Source organism: Bos taurus, chromosome 29, assembly GCF_002263795.3.
Source record: "Bos taurus isolate L1 Dominette 01449 registration number 42190680 breed Hereford chromosome 29, ARS-UCD2.0, whole genome shotgun sequence".
NCBI classification, from domain to species: Eukaryota; Metazoa; Chordata; class Mammalia; order Artiodactyla; family Bovidae; genus Bos; species Bos taurus.
In genome coordinates, this window is record NC_037356.1 from 39,952,616 (window position 1) to 39,972,548 (window position 19,933).

The 19,933-nt window shown below is 54.8% G+C and overlaps 1 protein-coding gene across 3 annotated transcripts; it reads left to right on the plus strand.

The window, feature by feature from the left end:
- Positions 1-681: 681 nt before the first annotated feature.
- On the plus strand, positions 682-9,659 carry PPP1R32 (protein phosphatase 1 regulatory subunit 32). 3 transcript variants are annotated; one of them, XM_005226888.5, is made up of 14 exons: positions 682-797; positions 1,320-1,456; positions 1,629-1,896; positions 2,003-2,156; positions 3,489-3,617; positions 4,525-4,588; positions 5,027-5,139; positions 5,511-5,570; positions 5,702-5,788; positions 6,117-6,230; positions 6,316-6,410; positions 8,604-8,768; positions 9,262-9,353; positions 9,553-9,659. In XM_005226888.5, exons 2-13 carry the CDS (start codon positions 1,348-1,350, stop codon positions 9,338-9,340), a joined length of 1,437 nt encoding a protein of 478 aa, XP_005226945.1. In that variant the 5' UTR covers positions 682-797; positions 1,320-1,347; the 3' UTR covers positions 9,341-9,353; positions 9,553-9,659.
- Positions 9,660-19,933: the final 10,274 nt, after the last annotated feature.

Here is a 19,933-nt window from a genome sequence, read left to right on the forward strand (position 1 = left end):
AGCCCTAGAAGCGGGTCTAGTGACACCCTCGGTGAAGATGAGGAAATGGGGGTGTTAAGAGGATAAATAACTCATCGAAGGCGACAGGCCAGGTTTGAACCACACTCTTCACTGCTGTGGTTTATTGGCTCTGTAATAATAGTACCCAGTTCGAGGGTGGTTTGGGGGATTATACGAGGTAATGTGTGTAAAGGAGCTTGGTACAGATTTGGCTCTAGCAGAACATAGTAAACATTAATTTACCCAGAGGCTTAAGAGTGGGATCTGGACTCACCCACGTTTGAAACTCAACTCTGCTATTTTCTGATTGTGAGATCTCTGGCCAGTCAAGTCACTTTGCTTGCCTAAGCCTCATTTTCCCTGTGTGAAAAGAAGGATAATAATAGCTACCTGGAAGAGCTACTCAGAAGCCTGGAGATAAAAGATGTAAAGTGCCTGGTGAGAAGTGGGTACTCAATAAATGCGAGTGATTGTTCAGGATTATCTTTTATGTTGTGTCACTCGGACGTCAATTCTGCTCAGCTCAGGCGAGGGACACCACAATAGGGGCTGGAGCCTCAGAGGCAGGACCTTGCCTGGGCAGCTCCTGGCCTCCTCTCTTAGCCAGGTCAGCCCTCCAGTGGGCCCTGGCTTTAGAAGGGTTTGAGAGGCCAGGGGACGCTGTTGCTAGGCACCTGTTGCTAGGCAACATACTGTTTCTCCTGGCCTGGCCACCTCCCTGAGGGCTCAGGCTTCTCTGGAGCGGCTCCTGCCTCCTGCAGCCTCTTGCCCGACCTCAGAGCCCCTGCGGAGGGCAGGTAAGGGTGGAGCCAACTGTGGCTGGGCCCCAAGAGAGCCTGAGAGAGCCAAGCCAACTTCTAGTGGGAGGTGGGCAAGGATGGGGGAGTCCAGGGGAGAGACATGGAGCCTGGGGCTGAGAGTGAGCTTCGGAGCTGGGGTGGCCAAGAATTCCCAGGGAGGGCAGTAGTCTGGCCATTCAGTCCCCAGAAGAGGGCGTGTGTGGGTTCACATAGGACTGGGGAGTCCTGGCTCTGCCACCTATTGTGAGCTAAGCCTTCATCACTCAGAACCTCAGTTTCCCAGCTGTAAAATGGGGGAGGGGTTGATGATAAGATGTGGGGAAAGCGAGATGAGACACAGGCTGCTACGTATTGACGATCACTAGTCCTTTCTCCAGTTGAGGGTGTTGGTGGAAAGGCACAGACCTGGGAGGAAGGCCGTTGTGAAGGCTTCCATCACCCCCTCTGTGGTCCCCACAACCTGGGCCTGGGGCAGGCTGGGCTGCCAGACCTACAGGGCTCCGTGTGCTTCCTTCCTAGGCCCCCCGGGGCCCTGCCCCACAGCACCATGATGGGAAAACTCCCCCTGGGGGTTGTCTCCCCTTATGTGAAGATGAGTTCGGGGGGCTGCACAGACCCTCTGAAATTCTACGCCACCAGCTACTGTACAGCCTACGGTGAGGGCTCCTTTGTGTAGGAGCCACCCCTGGCACATGGGGCAGGATGGGGACTGCCTTTTAGACCTTGGTGGGTGGGCGTGAAGTATGCTGGCCCTGCCTGGGAAGCCCCGGTCACTGTTCTCCCACCCTGCTGACCCTCAGTCCTGTCTGCCTGCTTCCCGTCTGGCAGGTCGGGAGGATTTCAAGCCCCGCGTGGGCAGTCACAGAGGCACAGGCTACAAATCAAATTACCGGCCTGTGGTCTCCTATCAACCGCATCTCGATGCCCTGGATAACACGGCCACGGGGTACAGTCTGTCCAACCCCTCCTCACCCCCTGCCTTCCCAGGCCTTAGCCCTCAGGGCCATCGGACCTCATCAGACCAACTCCAGCCTCTGCGCCTGGGGTCTGGGGTCCTGGGGGACTCAGGGACTGGTCCTCAGCCTGGGACCCAAAGGCAAGAAGACTCCTGAGGCAGCTGTGGGAGGTTGGAGGGAGGTGGACGACCCGCAGGGGACAAAGACAGGTGGCGCCGGTATTAATAGCTCCTGCCCCACCCTCAGGGAACAAGGCTGCAACAATTTCCAGACCGTGACCAGTCAGAGTTACCGCCCCCTGGAGGTGCCCGATGGCACACACCCACTGCCCTGGAACTTGCACCAGACCAACTCTGGCTACTCTCGGGAGAAAGCCAGTGCGGTCACCCCCATCAAGGAGGTCAGTGCTGGGCCAGGGCCAGGGGAGACGGGGAGCCCGAGTCTGGGGTGGAGGAAGCGCTAGAGGGTGGCCCGAGTGGGGATACCTCCAGAGGGTGCGGCTGCATTGCCAAGAGTTGGTCAAGGCTGAGATGACTGGGCATGTAGGAGCCACTGTAGGCTGGGGTCCACTCACCTGCATCACTTTGACTGCACCCTACGCCCCATCACGTCCCCTTCCATTTCCATCTCCACTCCCGTCACCATCATCACCACCCCCGAGTCCTATTCCCTCCCCACCTCAACCTCAACACCGTCTCACGATCCCCCCGTCCCATCCACATCTCCATGGCCACATCACCATCCCCACTTTTGCACAGGCATCCCCATCTTTTTCACTTCTGTAATTGTATGACCGTCTTCCTTATTATGAAACCCTCCCTGGGGTTTCAGACCGTAAAGAATCTGTTTGCTAATGCAGGGGACCCGGGTTCAATCCCTGGGTCAGGAGGACCCCCTGAAGAAGGGAATGGCAACCCACTCCAGTATTCTTGCCTGGAGAATCCCATGGACAGAGGAACCTGGTGGGCTATATAGTCCATGGCGTCTCAAAGAGTCAGACATGACTTAACAAGTAACACTTCCTTATTATCATCACCACCACCAGGATGGATGCTGTCATTCATTCATGCAACCATACGTTCTAAACACCTCTCTTATTATTTTTATTTATTAAGTTTTGGGCCAAGCTGTGTGGCATGTGGGATCTTAGTTCCCCAACCAGGGATTGAACCCATGCCCCCTGCATTGGGAGCACAGAGTTGTAACCACTGGACCATGAGGGAAGTCCCACCTCTTCTATTTTTGAAGGTGATATGTGCTGGAGGGAAAAATGTAACAAGGAAGGGGCAAGGAGTGAAGAAGTGAAAGTTTCCCCTGCAAGTCAGGAGGGTCAGAAAAGAGCTTGCTATGGTGACATTAGACAAAAACTTGAGGGAGGTCAATGTTCCTCTGGATGCAGCTAAGTGAGGGAAGAGCAGGCAGTCCAGACAGCAAGTGCAAAGGCCCTGAGGCGGGAGCATCTGACAGGAGGAGGGATGGCAGGAAGGAAGGAGACTGGAGCAGAGTGAGGAGCCGGGTCCTTGTGGGCCGCTGTCAGGATGTGGGATCCTACCTGGGGTCTGGTGGGGATACCGCAGGGCTCTGAGCAGAGGAGGGTCCTGGCCCAGCTTCACTGTAGAAGGACCCTCGGGCTGCTGTGCAGATCCTCTGCAGGGGTCAAGGGCAGAATCAGAGTTTGGAAGTGATTGCCATCCCCTCAACAGGATGGAAATTGACTGCTCCCTCCTCCCAGGTCAGGAAGGTCCATTTTGACACCCAGGACTATGGGCCCCAGGCCATCACGGGGCTGGAGCCCAAGGATGCGCCCCTGCTCCACCAGCAGCAGAACAAGGGATCGCTGGAGTGGGAGAACGCGGGACATGTGAGTGCCTGGCTCCGATGAGGGCCCTGTGCCGGCAGAGGGGCCAGAACCCACCTCCTCCTTCCTCCCTGGGACAGGCTCTGAGCTGGCTCACCCATGGAGCTGGCTCAGTGCAGGCTCAGGGCCCACACAAAGACAGGGGTGAGCCAAGGATTTGATATTCGGTGTTTCTAAGACAGCATCAAAGTGGTCCCCCTTATGTGTATCTTTGGGTTTAATCCCCAAGCTCCCGTCTCTCCTGACCCCCTCCAGGGGCCCAGTGCTCTGTGAGCACCCACTTCCTCCCTTCAGTCTCTCTTCTCTCTTTGGGTCCCCCCTGGCTCTGGCTCTCAGGGGCTCCAGGCCTGGAGTCCAGTGTGGGATGTGACTTAGTAGGTCTTTTTTGGGGCTGTGGTGGGTCTTCTTTGCTGCACGCAGTGAGTGGGGGCTAGTCTTGCTGGCAGCACACAGGCCTCTCACTCTGGTGGCTTATCTCACTACGGAGCACAGGCTCTAGGCACGCAGGCTTCAGCAGCTGCGGCGCGTGGGATCAGTAGTTGTGGCTCTCGGGCTCAGTTGCTCTGTGGCATATGGGATCCTCCTGGACCAGGGATCGAACCAGTGTCCCCCTGCATTGCAAGGCAGATTCTTAACCACTGGACCACCAGAGAACCCTGGATGTGACTTAGTTTCAGTCGTCACAGAGGAGCTGTGCTCTCATGCTGGAATTTTGGGTGCTGTGACACTGGATGAAAGAAAGATTTGTGTGGGGGCAGGGAGTGGAGGGAAAGTGTTGCCGGCCCTCCTGTCTCAAAGAGCCATGCAGGTCTACTCAGAGCCCAGAGAACTGAAGAGCCAGCACCACCCCCACCGCCTGCAGGCCCTGGCCCACCTTGTGTGCCCCATTGCTCCATTCTCTCTGTTCCAGGGCCCCCGCTTTATGACTTCCGAGTATAATTCCAAGTATCTCAAGGAGCCGTCACATCAGCCGGGTAGGCAGATGCAAGTTGGAGCTCTAGCTACCATCCCACCACACATCCCTACCCCCGACCCGTGGGGAGGGAATCCCTGGGGACCCCAGAGCTGGCACAACACTAAAGGAGGTATCAGCAGAAGACAAGAAGGACTCACAGGCTGCTTGGGGAAACTATCCTCCCCGGCCTGACCTCTGTGCTTTAGGCCTGCCGATCTCCAAAGGACAACTCACTTGCCTAGGATGGCTGCTTGAAGCCTGCCCTTCCTTGTGCTCTCCTCATCTGCTCTCTGCCCTGGACTCTGGAGCCCCCACCAGTACCCATGATCCTGGTGGCTCAGGCCTCCAGATCCTTGGAGCTGCCTCCCTCCCCACCTACTGGGACCCTGAGCCACTGGCAGCCATATGGGTGGGACCAGCTGGTCCCAGGCCAGCAAGGGAGGGCTGTCTTTTGCAGATCTCTTGCAGAAGAATTCAGTTGGTGCCAAGGAGGAGACTGGCTTCACCGAAGAGTCCAACAAGAACCCCATCGTCTTCCAGCCACCCTCCCAGGCCCTTCCTGGGGACCCAGTAAGTCAGGCTGGGACCCACTAGACTCAAGGTGATTGCAGCCCTCCAGTCTGGGGGAATTCTAGCTTTAAATATGTATATGCTGCAAATGCCTTTGTCTAAACACAAGATGAAAAAACTTGGGCAAAAATCACCACTTTGGTCAGCTCCCCCATTTGACGGATGAGAAGACTGAGGTTCAAAGAAGAAAAGCAGTGTAGCCAAGGTCACTTGGAGTTTAGACAAGACCCATGGCCTGCTGGTTCCCATTCAGCACCATGCTCCTTCCCTTCTTCCAAACTCTCCCGTTTGGTGCTGAGCTGTCCTCTGTACCTAGGATAGAGGAGCTGCTGCCTCTGCTGGCTTGATGCTCCCCTGTGGCCTCTTTCCAGGTCCTCCTCCCTGGCCGGAGTGTCACCAAGTCGGACTTTCTCCCCATTTCCCACCCTCATGTAAGCTGAGCCAGGGTTGGAGCCAGGGCGGGGGTGGGGGGCAGGGATGTCTATGCTGCAGCCTGGGGTCCTCTGGTGGGGCGGTGGGGGCTGTGCCGGAAGCTGTACCAGGGGCTTCCTTGCTGCCTTAGGGGGATGAGTTCTTGCCAGTGCTGGCCAGAGGCTCCGAGCGGGAGACGGGCTTCAGCCGAGTGAATGAGAGGACCCTGAATCCCAGAGTGAGTGGCCTCAGGGGGCTCCCTCAAAGCGGGGAGCAACTCAGAAGGGAAGGGACAGGGAGGTTTCTTGGACCCGGTGGCATTTGATCCAGGCAGGATGGGAAGAATCAGGATCTTTGGAGATGCGGAGGAAGGACCCCTGGGTGGAGAGGCAAAGGCCTAGGGGCTGGAAAGTGAGGAGCGTGTTCAAAGCAGTGACTTGGGTGTTGAAGGAGGAGGGACACCGTCCTGGGGCTGGGGCTGCTGGGGCTCTCTGCCTGTCCTCCATCCATCCTGCTGCCTTGCCTTGGCCACCCAGCCACCCTTCCTGTGGCTCTGTCCCTTCCAGGTGCCCCCTCCCTGCCCAGAACCCAGCAGCATGAACCATTGGCAATTCCAGTCTCCCCAGAGGATGCAACAGACAAATGTTGCCCTGCTTGGCCGGGAGACCGTGGGCAACAAGGTGAGGTCTGCGGTACCACCCCCCAGCCCCAAATCCCCACTCCCCTCCTGACCTGACAAGTCCCCTCTCTGACCTTCTGGTGCAGGAGCCCTCAGGGTTCAGCCTTAACAACCCCAGCTATGTCCGGAGCCCCTATGACCCTGACATGGATAATCGCTACCTGACCACCTACAACCAAGGGTGAGCCCCCTTCCCTATTACTTATATCTGGGTTTGTGAAGCTGGTACCCACTTCACAGACAGGGAGACTGAGGCTGGACAAGTAATGAGTTTACAATAATTAGTGAGGACCCAACACTTGATGAATGTGGTTCCCCCCAGAAGCAGATCCCTAGCCGAGGAGTTGGGTGTGAGCCCTTTACTGAGGATGTCAGGAAGGGAGTAAGCATGATGAGGAAGGGCCGGTGGCCAACAGTAGTGTGTTACTAAACCAGATATCCCATGGGAAGACTCTAGAAACCAGTGCAAAACATACAATTCAGAATGATCCGGGCCAAGAAGTAAGAGAGCTGGGGTATTTATACCCCACCTCTGCCGGTCCTTGGTTAACAACTGTCCCCAGGGGTGATGTTAAATCCCAGGTACCTCCTTGCCCAGGCAAAGTGGGCTTCAACAACCCAAGGGCAGCCTTCCCAAAGATGCTGTGCAGGTCATGGGTGGGCAGGGAAGGAATAATGGGTACTACGGGGTCCACGTGGTGCAACAGAGCATCTGCTAAGACAACACTAAGTCCATGGCAGGAGGGCTCCACGTACCCTCAGAAGGTAAGCTCTGTTGTGTGAGCCCTGGGCAAGATGAGTGTCCTGGGCATCAAGGAGGGCTTCCAGGAGGAAGCGGCCTTAGAGCCACGGTGGGGGCTGCCCCGGCCAGCACTGGGTGGGGAGGGCATCACACAAACAAGTGGGAGCAAGGAGATTGATTCTTAGGAAAATCCTGCCCTCACGGCATCTGTCATCTGTGTGTCAGCATGCGTCATCTGCGTCTACACTGCCCTCCCCCAGCTCCTCCATCTCCCAGGGAGCTCTCCCCATCCACCCTGGATCCTTGGAGCTAAACGCCCCCTCTTTTGGATGGAAACCCTGAGGCTCAGAGGGCAGAAGCAGTGCCTGAGCCCGATAGCAGATCATGATGTGCGTGGCTGCTGCAGTTCCCATGGAGGGCAAGGAGGAGGGGCAGAGCCTCCTTCAGGACACTGGGGACAGCTGTGTCCCTGCCCCTCCCCAGGCTCCTACAGACCCCTCAGCCCTCCACCTTCTCCTTCTCCACCCACCTGTCCGACTTCCTGAGCTCCCACCAGCATCAGCACGCTGCTTCTTCCTCCTGCGCCCAGAACCCTGGGGGTTGTGATTACTGATTTTTTTTTCATTTATCTCTCTGTACCCCTTCTTTGTAAACTCAAGGGCTGGGCCCACATATTACTCATCTTGGCACCTTCAGAACCCAGCCTAGGCTAGCTCAGTGGAAACTGGCAAAATGGAAGAGATGTCCAACGCTGAGAGGGGAATGGATGAGATGGAGTTCCCAGCCCCCATCCTCTCCCACCCCTGAGATATTCACAGGCCAGGAAGGCATCTCCTTTATATATACATACGTATATATATATATATGTATGTATTTACTTGACTGCTGGGTCTTACTCATTGCAGCATGCGGGATCAAACCCAGGTCCCCTGCATTGGGAGCGTGGAGTCTCAGCCACTGGACCACGAGGGAAGTCTCAGGGAGGCATCTCTTTTATATAGTGGTGAAAAATCTGCCTGCCACTGTAGGAGATGCAAGATATGTGGGTTTGATCCCTGGGTTGAGAAGATCCCCTGGAGAAGGAAATGGCAACGCGCTCCAGTATTCTTGCCTGGGAAATCCCATGGACTGAGGAGCCTGGTGGGCTACAGTCCGTGGGGTCGCAAAGTATTGGACACAACTAAGCGATTGAAGTGCACACAAACACACGTAGACACACTCACATATTATATATTATATATACTTGACTGCTCCGGGTCTTATTAGCTGCGGCATGGGGGATCGAACCTGGGTCCCCTACATTTGGAGCGTGGAGTCTTAGCCACTGGACCACCAGGGAAGTCTCAGTGAGGCATCTCTCAAAAGTCTTTTCCACTCCTGAGTATGTCTCAGTATCCGGGGCACCACAGAGGAGGGGCATGCAGCTCAGGGCAGGATTCCAGGGTAAGAGGGGAGTGAGGGGCCAGGGCCTTCAGGAGGGCCTGGCAGAGCAGGTGGCGTGGGCAAAGGCAACGAGGCGGGAGGACCACGGCAGGGCGAGCTCCTTTGGAGCCGAGATTCCTGCTGGAGCAGAGCGCAGAGGCAGCCCAGGTGGCTAACGTACGGCAACCTGCCCTTCTTTCCGCGTGGTAGATACTTCGAGAACATCCCCAAGGGCCTGGACCGCGAGGGCTGGACTCGAGGTGGCCTGCAGCCCCAGAAGCCAGGAGGCTATGCCCTCAACCAGCCGGTCACCCGCCTGGAGGCCACCCCCACCCCCACGGAGAGCCTTAGGCGCCTGCACCCTCACGTGGGCAGGTAGCGCAGCCCCGCTGCGTCCTTTGCTGTGTCCCGCGGCCTGTCCCCGGCCTTGCCTGCCTCCTGCGTCTGTCTGCCCGTCTGAGATGCGCCTTTCCCCCCACTGCTTTATCCGTTGCCTCTGCTGCCCATCTCACCCCAGCGACCCCTCCTCTGCACCGCTGCTCCCCTGCCCTCTTCTTGTTCCCGGGAGCTCAGCTGGCTCCGACATGCTCCCTGCCTGGCTAATTGGGGTGGGGTGGGGTGGGGTGGGGTGTCGGGGGGGACAGAGCTGAATGACTGTGGTTCTGTCTCCTCACTCTGACTTCTTTTTGCTCAATTCAATTCCTCAGAAATCACATTTATACCAACAATGGCCTGGAGTTGGCAGGCAAAGACTGGTTGTGGTTTGGCAGTGTGGGCTGAGCCCCGCAGAGAGGGGAAGGCAGAGGGGAGGAGGCCTGGGCTCCCTGCCCCCTCCCCTCTCTCACCTGCACCCGCTTCTTCCCTGCAGAACCCTGATCTCTGTGGACCCCTTCTACCGAACTGCGCCTCCCAGCGGCCACGTGAGCCGCTTCACTGCGCCCAACTGAGCCTGAGGCCTGGGTAAGGGGCTGGGGACCCCCACTCCGTGCCGGGGTGGTCACTGTGGGGCAGCCCCCCAGCCTAAGTCCTGAGTCAGGCCAGCCCTGCCCGGGGACCCCAGCCCCAGAATAGGAGGTGGGAGGTCAGGGGCATCGAAGGAGAGAGGGGAGTAGTGCACGGACCACCCAGAGCCCTTCATGCCTCGTCTCTGTTCACACAGGTTTGCTGACCTCAGGGGACAGAGCCGGCTACTGTCCCTATTCCCACATCCCCCCGGGGGCTCCCCAGCTACTTTCCTAATGAAATAAAATCAGTGAAGCCAAATAATGTGTCTGCAGTGTCAGAGGGGTCTGGGAAAGGAAGGGTGAGGCTGGGGAGGGGGTGCACGACTGGAGTCAAATGTGGAGTCAGGGAGGCCTGGTTGGACTCACCATCATGATCTGGGTAAGGCACTTCGCTCTTCAGACTCAGTGTCCTCTCCTGGGAATGGGTCACCTCGGGCCTGTGCTGAGTGTTCTGTCCAGTGTGGGCGGGAGGAAGCCCGCAGGGTGGGGGGCGGGCAGGCCAGAGCGGAAGGTGGGTCTATAGCATGGGGAGGGGGATCAGAGCAGGTCTGCTGGGGCCCTGCTGGTGCCCACATCGGAGAATCTAAAGGAGATGGGAGGGGACTTCCCTGGCGGTCCAGTGGTGAAAGGCTCCGCAATTCCCCTGCAGGGGACACAGGTTCGATTCCTGGTTGGGGAACTAAGATCCCATGTCCCACAAGTTGCACAGCATGGCCAAAATAAATAAATAAATAAGAGGGGAGGAAAGCCAGGCAGGAAGAGTCCCAGAGATCTCTCTCCAGAGACAGACGGAGGAGGGTCCGCAATGGATGTCTCCCTGGACACTGGGCCCTGGGGGTGGGGTGAAGGCTTGTCGCAAGGCTGGTGCCTCAGTACCTTCGTGAGAATGAGAACAAGCCTTCCTCTAGGCGGATGCCCCACTTTAACACAAGACTTGAAGAGTAAAATTTTCTGGGAGGAAGAAAAGCCTCCCTTCCTTCAGGTGCGGCAGCCTGAGACCCCTCAACCTGCAAAGCAGAAACTGGGCTGCCTCTCAGCGCCTTCCATCACCTCCTCCAGTGCTTTTGTGCAGTGCCCAGCCTTCTGACCATACGCCGTGGTCCTGCTCGCACCAGCCCCTTATTTTATAAATAAGGAGCCTAGACCCGGAGAGGAGGGGACGACTTCAAGATGCTCGAAGTCGGACAGGGCAGAAAGGCAGCAGCCGCCCCTCTGGGGATGTCCTGGATGTCCGCTGCACCTCGCAGCTCAGCCCAGCAGGTGGAGGGGCAGACAGTGGTCCGAGAGCTGGGCCCCCACCCTCCACCTCCACCCCTGCCCCTGCGTGGGAGTCTGTGGAACAGCTCTGCCGGCCCCGGGGCCTGTCTGTGCTCAGGAGTCTTGAGCAGCAGGCCTGGGGGCTGTCCATGGTCTGAGTGGGGTTCCATGTGGGAAGTGGGTGGCTCCAGCTGGCTCCAGCATGGGAGGAGGAGAGGAGTGCGGGACACAGCGTATCTCGACTACAAACGCACAGAACTCAGGACCCAGTGACAGCCCCACACACTGTGGGCGGGGCCTGCTGGTCCGTGGTCCCCAGCATCAGGGGTAAGTCCAGGCAGATGGAAACACACACACGCACTCCTCACCCAGTTTCACCTCTCCATGTCCTTCCTCAGCCATGTCCTGTTACAGCTCGTGTTTCCTCCTCGCCCTGCCTCTGCTAGCTCAACAGGGCTTACGATGTCAGACACCAGAGCTGGAGGACGCTCCCTCTCCATCACCTCCTGCTTCACTGTGCTAAACTCCGTTTCCAAGCCTGGGGCCACCCCCGCCACAATGTTTCCTGAGCCCGGGCTGTGGACTCCACCCCTGGGCTCCCCTTACCCCTGCCTTCTCCCCCCAGCTCTCAGGCAGCCCATCCTGGCCTCCCTGTCTGGGTCCTGGGCTCCAGCCCAAGGGGTTGTGTGAGGATAGGGTGGCCCAGAGGGTGGGGTGGCAGGACAGGAGTCCAGCAGGGGGTCAAGGTCAAACCTAGGTGACTCTAGAGCCCCTGCCTGGTGCAGGACACAGGTTTCCTCATCTTTCCATAAGGAAGCAGACACAGAGAGGTAGAGCAACTGGCCCAGGTCCCCCTGTCTTAAGGATTGTGGGAGGGGGCCTGCTGGAGAGGGGCGGAGTGGGAACCCAGGGTAGAAGTCGCCTGGTGGAAGAGTGAGTTGATTCCAAGTCATACCTGGCTTCCTGGCCTTTGCCCTCCTCCCCAAGCCTCAAAGGGATCGAACTTTGAAGTAATGGGCAGAGTAATCAGTCATGGGCCTTGAACCAGGGAAGACTGTGGGCAAGGACTCCAGGGAGGGGTCAGCCCAATGTTCGGTCGGGGGTGGGAGCAAGGGAGGGTGAGAGGTGGGCATCCCTGTGGGGAAGGCAGGGGAAGGGGCCTTGATGGCCATGCTGCAGGGCCCTTCTCTGCCGCTCTCCTCCATTATGAGGCTCCAAAAGGGCGCAGACCGTGTCTGTCTTGTTCACACGGAAAGCCAGGGGCAGTGTGTGCACCCTTGCAGATACTCAGTAAATATTAAATAATAGAATGAATGAATGAATGAATTTTTCCTGCTGGTGTGGGCACCAGATGTGGGTTCTCAGTGTCACCTGCCCGACACCAGGAGGTCAGTAGCACAGGCTTCCTGAATCTCTGTGGCCCAGTGATGGAGACTGCGTGGGCCCTGCCTCCTTGCCCAGATGCCATGGCTGTGGCCCCTGGCACCGCTGTGCTTTGCCCCCCAGGTCACCTCTTCTCCCTCTGAGTGTGCCCCGTTGCTCTCTTCTCTGGCTTGGCCTCTGACCAGCCCCAACTGTGTTCCCTTGCAGTGGCCTGAGGGCCCCACATTCCAACCTTGACCCCTGGCAGGTTCCAGGACCACAGTAGGACCAGTGCCAAGCAGTCCTCTGTGCCTTGTCAGGGCAGGAGGGGTGGACATGTTCTCGCCCTGTGGCTATTTGTGTTACTGAAACCACGTGGGAGGGACTGGCCTCTGCCTCGTCAGTCTCCTCTGGGCTGTCAGGTGAATGTGGGAACTGATGATGTAGTTTCGTTTTCAGGGTCCTGGGCCCTCACCCCTCTGAGTCTCGAGTTTCTAGCCTGCCCCCAGCTAGCATCAGCCCAGCACCCTGTCCTCCCTTGGGCCAGGGCTGTCCACAGAGTGTACCTGTCTAGGCCTGAGCTGTGGAATCAGACTCCCTGGGTCCAAATTCCAGCTCCCTGAACCCTGAGGCTGCCTCCCTCCTCCAGCTGATCATTTGAGCTACAGCTAATATAATATAGCTCACCCTGTGGGCTAAATGAGATGACGTGTGTAAAGAATTTAGCATGCGATGAATAGCTGTACTGATGCTGGAGCAGAGGAAACCCAAGTCCCAGATAGAAGTGGGGATTTGAAATTGTCACAGGGTCTGACCTTTGTCCCCTCCTGCTTGGCTCTGGACAGGCCCCTCCTCTGGTCTCTTCTCTGCCAGCAGGCCTCCGCTTGTCTGGGAGAGTTTGGGTAGCTGATCCACCTGGACAGCCTTACCCGGAGGCCCCTCAAGGGGGTGCTATCTCTGAGGACAATTCTCCCAGGCCAATTTCCCCAGGCCTGGAAGGGCCTCTGCTCACCTGTAACCAGGACAGTCTCTCCTTTCAGCAGGTGATCCCTGGGTTGGGAAGATCCCCTGGAGAAGGGAAAGGCTACCCACTCCAGTATTCTGGCCTGGAGAATTCCTACAGTCCATGGAAGGGTCACCAAGAGTTGGACACGACTGAACGACTTTCACATTGAATCCGCTACCATATTGAATCCTGCCCACCCCCCACTGAAATTTTAGAAACTGTTCTGAGGTGTCATCAACAATGAGGATGATTATTCTTTATTAAGCCCCCACAGCCTGCTGGGAGCTGGGAACATTCTGTGGGCCTTCATCTTTTGAGCAAGAATGCAGAGGGACCTCCCTCCGGGGGAAGTCTGGGGACACAGGTGGGTGCTGTGCTGATGGCATGGGTGTGGGGGAGTGGAGCCCCAGACGGCAGGATGCAGACAGGTGCTGGGTGCTGTGTGATCGGCAGGCAGATGTGTGTAAGGCTGGTGCCATTATAGAACCGTGGCAGCTGATGTTGATGGGCACCATCTGGCCCGGGTCACATGGCGACCTACAGATCCACCAGCTCACGGGCTTGACAGCTGGCCAGCTGGGAAAAGGCACTGGTTGGTGGGAACTGGAAGCCTGGGGGGTGGTGGGAAGCCCTGCATGGGGAGGCTGCTACACACAGAGACATGGGGGCCTGAAAGGCAGGATCCGACCCCCAACTTCCTCTCTGACTGTCCTGAGAGGTCCCCAGTCCCATGGAAATGTTCCCTGAGCAGCAAATATTTTTGGAGGCATCAGACTCCGGAAACCCCTCTCCTGCTGAGGTCTCTCTTCGAGGTCAGAGGAGGGCCTGCTGAGTTCTCCTGCTCCAGGTATCCCGACACTCCTTGCTTCTCAAGATGCTGCTACAGACAAGGTTTGCCAAGAAAGTTCTTTGAGTCATAAAACTTCACTGCTGCAAAGACCTTTGTGAAAATAAGTTCAGCCTGAGCCAGAGGGGTGCAGCCAGCTCCCAGAGGCTCATGGCTTAGTCTCTGCTAGGAATACATGGTCTTTCCCATCACATCACTGCACTGGGGGTCTTGGATTGCAGCTGCTGAAAAGCATGGGGCTTTAAGCTTCCCTGGTGGCTCAGATGGTGAAGAATCTGCCTACAATGTGGGAGACCTGAGTTCTATCCCTGGGTTGGGAAGATCCCCTGGAGAAGGGAAAGGCTACCCACTCCAGTATTCTGGCCTGGAGAATTCTATGGACTGTATAGCCTATGGGGTCACAAAGAGTTGGACACCATTGAGCAACTTTCACTTTCACTATTTGCTGAAGTGGGGTGTGTGTGTGTACACTTCAGAGGTCCTTAGGTAAAGAGGCCAGGAAGGCATCTAAGACAGGGATTCTAAGAAGAGAGATTGGACAAGATCCTGAAAAAGCTGTGCTCAAAAAAGGCTTTAGGAGGCTCTGGGCCCAGCGAGGTGTGGTCCCCATGGCAGGACAGCTTTGCTGCAGATCCTGTTTCTCCTGGTGGGCTCTGGCACCAGGTGTGGGAAGCTGGTATTGAAGAACCTGGGCAGACTTATTCCTGAGCATATATGAGGAGGAGGATCTGGCAGTGTGGGGCCTCCTAGTTATGACAGTGAAGGCCCTGTGGGTCCGGGTCAGTGGGCCCTCCACTGTGATCACGTGACTCACTTAGGGCTCCAACCATGCGGGGTAGCAGTCACAGCTCTTTGCGAGCATCAGAAACCAACTTCGGGGACCTCCCTGGTGGTTTAGTGGCTAAGAATCCACCTTCCAATGCAGTGGATGCAGGTATGATCCCTGATCGGGGAATTAAGATCCCACAAGGCGCTAGACAACTAAGCCCCCGTGTTGCAATGAAAATCCCGCATGCTGCAACTAAGACCCAATGCATCCAAATTAATAAATAAATATTCTTTAATAAAGTAAAGAAAAAGAAAGAAAAAAGAAACCAACTTCAGCTTATTTAAGCTATAAGAAATTTATTAAAAGGCTTTTGGAGCTCACAAAATCTTTAGGTGGACCTGAGAATAAAGGTTAGAGGCTACCCAGCCAAGAACCATGATCAAAATCGCCCCATGGACCTGGGCCCCCTGAGAGCACGTGCCTCCCTCCCTGCAGGAGCCTGGACTCTGTTCCTCCTGCTGCCGCCGCCCCCACACATCCTCAGAAGGGACTCCACACAGTCTCTTCTGCTCTGCATCTCTCATATCCGATTCAAAATCTGGAACAGGTACTTGTGCTGGATGGCTGCAGCCAACTTACCAGGGAGGCTGGGAGTTCCCAGAGTTTTCAGCTTCCATAGTAGGATGTGTGGGTTCTGTTTGGTAAAGCATTTGGGGTTCTCCCTCTCAAGAGACTGCTGGGAGGCCCAAAGAATTCAAATGTCCTTCACATATGGGTTACCATCAAGAAGGGAACAAGGCAACTTTGCTGGTGGTCCAGTGGTTAAGACTTCACCTTCCAGTGTCGGGGATTTGAGTTCAATCCCACATGCCTGGGAGCCAAAATTGGAAACATAAAGCAGAAGCAATGTTGTAACAAATTCAAGAAAGACTTAAGAAAAAAAGAAGGGAATAAGCATTTGCTGCATGCCTCCCGTGAGCTGGGAGCTTCACATACCTGGCAGAGCTGCTGCTGGTCCTTAAGGACTCTCTGTGGGACATGAGAAAAGATGCCCTTCCCCACTGCCCTAACAGCATACCAATCTACAAGTTTCCTGATGCAACCGGAGCCCCTTGGACGTGGTTCCCACGTATAGATGACATCCCCTCCGCACAGCAGATGTAGATTTCACAGGCACATACTCAGGAGCTTGGAAACATACCTCGGTCTCTCTGTAACTGAACTTAGACACCCATCTCTTTGCTTCCAGTGCAACTTGATCCCCTTTGAATTAAAACTGTCAACTGGAAAAAAAAATCACGACGTGAGAGTTGTGAGTGAAATTTTATTTGGGGCAAAATGAGGACTATAGGCTGAGAGGCAGCATTTCAGATAGCTCTGAGAAATTGATCCAAAAAGGTAGAGAGGAAGGTCAGTGTATATGCGATTTTAATGAAGGCAGAGTACATGAAATTAAGCACATGTTTTTCTTGGACTGTAGCCTGCCAGGCTCCTCTGTCCATGGAATTCTCCAGGCAAGAATACTGGAGTGGGTTGCCATGCCCTTCTCCAGCAGATCTTTCCAACCCAGGGATTGAACCCAGGTCTCCACGTTGCAGGCGGATTCTTTACCACCTGGATCACAGGGGAAGCCGCCCCCTCCCCCCGCCGTTTTTTTAACAGAGGTTGCTGATAATCTCGTGAAGGTTACTGCTAGTCACGAGGAGCAGACATCACCATGAAGGATATTAGTGCTTTTCTAGGTATGAAGAGATGCAAGAACTGGACTCAAAAAACCTTTTTTATTGAAAATATTTAACTATCTGAGCACCTGTTCTGCCAGTTTTTGCAGGAGCACAGAGTGCCTCATTCTTGATCTTCACCCTGAACTCCTTTCAGGAGGTATTCAAGGTCAGCAGTCGCATCAGCTCATAATGGTAGATGCTGCTGTTGCTGCTGCTATTTAGTTGCTAAGTCGCGTCTGACTCTTTGCAACCCCATGGACTGTAGCCCGACATGCTCCTCTGTCCATGGAATTTCCCAGGCAAGAATACTGGAGTGAGTTGCCATTTCCTTTTCCAGGGGATCTTCCTGACCCAGAGATCGAACCCAAGTCTCCTGCTTGGCAGGTGAATTCTTTACCACTGAGCCAGCTGGGAAGCTGTAGATGGCAAGTGCCAGCGTGGAGTTGGCAAAACTGTCCATCTGAGAATCCAGTCTGGTCAGGATCTGCTCCTGTTCTCTTTCATCTCCTTCCCCAAGAGGGCGCATACCTGCCTGGAGCTTGCTGCCGGGGGAGAGGCATCTGTCCATGGTTGACTCCCCCGAGATGTGAAGTGGGCTTTGGTCATCCACACCTGTCCTGCCTGCATCTACCTGGAAACAAGAGTGACACTCTGGTCTCTGGTTGCCAGGGTCACGCAACCAGTCCTTCAGCTGCCTTACCTGGACCACACACTCAGCACCTCCAGGTCCATCAGCCTGCTCTCCGACATACCAAGTCCTCCTTGGGGGTGCATAAACTTCAGGATGTTCCCCCTCAGGAAACAGGGGGATATCGTGGATTCTGGGGAGGGTCCAGATCACCTCCATTTCTACTAAGGCTTCTGCATACAGGCGGGGTGGGAGGAGCTGTTATATCCTCAGGACACACCTGCTAAGAGAAGTGCCATCCCCTCTGCCCTGGTATTCCTCAAACGTACTTGGGACCTTTATATATATATATAATTTATTTATTTATTTTTGGCTGTGCTGAGTCTTCGTTGCTGCGTGGGCTTTTCTCTAGTTGCTGCAAGCAGGAGCTTCTCACTGTGGCAGCTTTTCTTATTGTGGAGCATGGGCTCCAGAGCACAGGCTCTGTAGTTGTGGCGCATGGGCTTAGTTTATCCGTGGCACGTGGGATCTTCCTGGACCAGGGATCGAACCAGTAACCCCTGTATTGGCAGGCAGATTCTTTACCACTGAGTCAACAGGGAAGGCCCACTTGGGATCTTTTCATGGCACCCTCAGGCTCAGCCCGGGCCAGCATCCATGTTTAGGAATGTGGCTCTGCCTCCTCCCCCCCACCCCCTGCCCCCTTCTCTCCTGCCTGCCTGTTGAGCCTTCAGCTCCCGTTGGGTGGGATCTTGACTTCTGTGATGACACACGCTTCCTCGCTCCAGGGCTTACAGCATCAGCTCCCGGCTCTCCAAGTTCAAAGCCTAGCTTTTTGACTTAACACAAAGTATTTCTCTCTTAGAACCTGCTCTGTGTTTCAAAGCCTCTTTTGCAACTTAAAGCCAAGGATTTGACTCTTTGTTCTGAGTTTCCTTTGGAGAGTGGAATTTGAGAAGCCAATTTAGCATCTGAATGGAGGGTAAGGGATATAAGGAAATTGCCTCCAGAGGAGCATCATTTGCTATCTCAAGATAATACCCAGCTCCTACGTTATCTCACTGACACAGGATCCTGCGAGGAGAGGAGGATTCCAGGTTTGGGACTAGGGTGAGGCAAGTGAGGCATTTCTTTGGGCAGAAGATTTAAAGAAGTGCTATCAAGCCAAGGAATGCAGACAAATATTAGTTTAATGCAGTAATTTAAAAAATCAAAATTAATGCAAAAAACCTCATGAGGAACACAGTAGTGAAATTTAAACACAGGATTCATATCACTGACTTTTCTTTTGACATATGATCCACTATGGATCACAGCACTGGCTATGACCCTGCTTTTATTGCATTAAACTATTATTTCTCTTGATTACTGAGTTTTTTGGTGCCCCCTTAAATTTTATGCCTGGCCCAAGTAATCTAGCTGTCCCTAGCTCCCCTCCTCCCACTTCTTCCCCACCCGCAATTCCACCACGGTTTGGGACTTCCTCCAGATGTGAGAACTGAGGTTCTGAGAGGGTGAGTAGTTCAAGTCAGGACAGACGGCCCCAGGGATCCTGTGGGAGGGACACTTCCCATCCATTCATTCAACACATGTTCGTTCAGTAGGTATGGGGCTGAGCACCATGGAACATCCATGAACAAGGTCTCCACCTTCATGGATCTTATATCTTTAGTACAGAGGAAAGTGCAAGTGTTAGTCACTCAGTTGCTTTAGACTCTTTGCGACTCTTTGCACTCAGTTTCTTTAGACTCTTTGAGACTCTTTGGACTGTAGCCTGTCAGGCTCCTCTGTCCATGGAATTCTCCAGGCAAGAATACTGGAGTGGGTTGCCATTCCCTTCTCTAGGGGATCTTCTCAATCCAGGGATTGAACCCAGGTCTCCTGAAGTGAGGCAGATTCTTTACTTTCTTAGCCACCAGGGAAGAAACAGACTTCAACTAATTCACAGTTAATTATTTATTTAATTATAATTGGAATAAGTACTTTGAAGGAGAAATGTGGGAGCTGAAGAATCTGTAACATCGGGGCTTGACTCCTGTGTTCTGAAGGATCTGGGAAGATTCTTTGAGAGTGGGAGGTTTCAGCTGAAATTTTAAGGGTAAGCAGTGCGAGGCAAGGAGAATGGGAAGAAGATGGACCAGCACATGCAAAGCTCCTGGGGTAGAAAGAAGCTGGTGCATTTGAGAAACTGAGAGGAAGTGTGTTAGACCAGGTGCATTCTGTAACAAACAGCCTATACCTCTAAATGGCTAAACATATTAAAAATGTATTCCTTATTTGTTACATAGTCTAACATGAATCAGAGACTGCATTTCCAAGTAATGACTCGGGGATCCAATTCCTTTCCACCATTGACACTGCAGAAAATAAGAGAGGCCGATTGTGTAGGGAGGTGGCATGTGTCAATTCTGCCGACATCCATCGGCTCAGGGCTCATCCCAGGGCCCCATCCCATCAGCCTGAGAACTCAGGAAGAAGTGGGAAAAAACAGAAGTTGGTGACCCTCAACAGCCCCCACCACAGGGAGGGGGACTAAGACAGGCTAGTCCTTGGTGGTCATGGTTGGGAGCTGAGTTTATAGTCTTGGAGCAAAGGATTGGACCTACACTTGGCCACAGGTCTAGGAAGGTATTAACATATGGGCAGCAGTCAGCTGTGACCACTGTGGCCTATTTCGGAAGGAAGTGCTCAGAAGTCATTTTGGAATGTGGAACCTACTAGAACCATTACTTTGGTCAGGTTTCCATCCACAGTGTGGAGGCAAGGCCCTGGCCATTGAGTCAGCCTCACTCTCTTGGCCATGTTGCTCCAGCTCCTGTGTCCTTGGGAGAGATGAAGAGGGTTTGTGGAGGTGGGGGTGGCTACTGAATGGAAAATGACACTCTCAGCTTTCAACAGACCAGGCAGGTCACTCTCAGAGCTCTTGTTTCAGGGGAAAATGAT

What these genes read in the sequence shown, in the direction of transcription:
- PPP1R32 (XM_005226888.5), top strand. Translation starts at nt 1,348, where the DNA reads ATGATGGGAAAACTCCCCCTGGGGGTTGTCTCCCCTTATGTGAAGATG. An exon ending in CTGACCACCTACAACCAAGG is followed by an intron (nt 6,411 to 8,603) that starts GTGAGCCCCCTT and finishes TCCGCGTGGTAG; the next exon opens with ATACTTCGAGAACATCCCCA. An exon ending in CTGCACCCTCACGTGGGCAG is followed by an intron (nt 8,769 to 9,261) that starts GTAGCGCAGCCC and finishes TCTTCCCTGCAG; the next exon opens with AACCCTGATCTCTGTGGACC.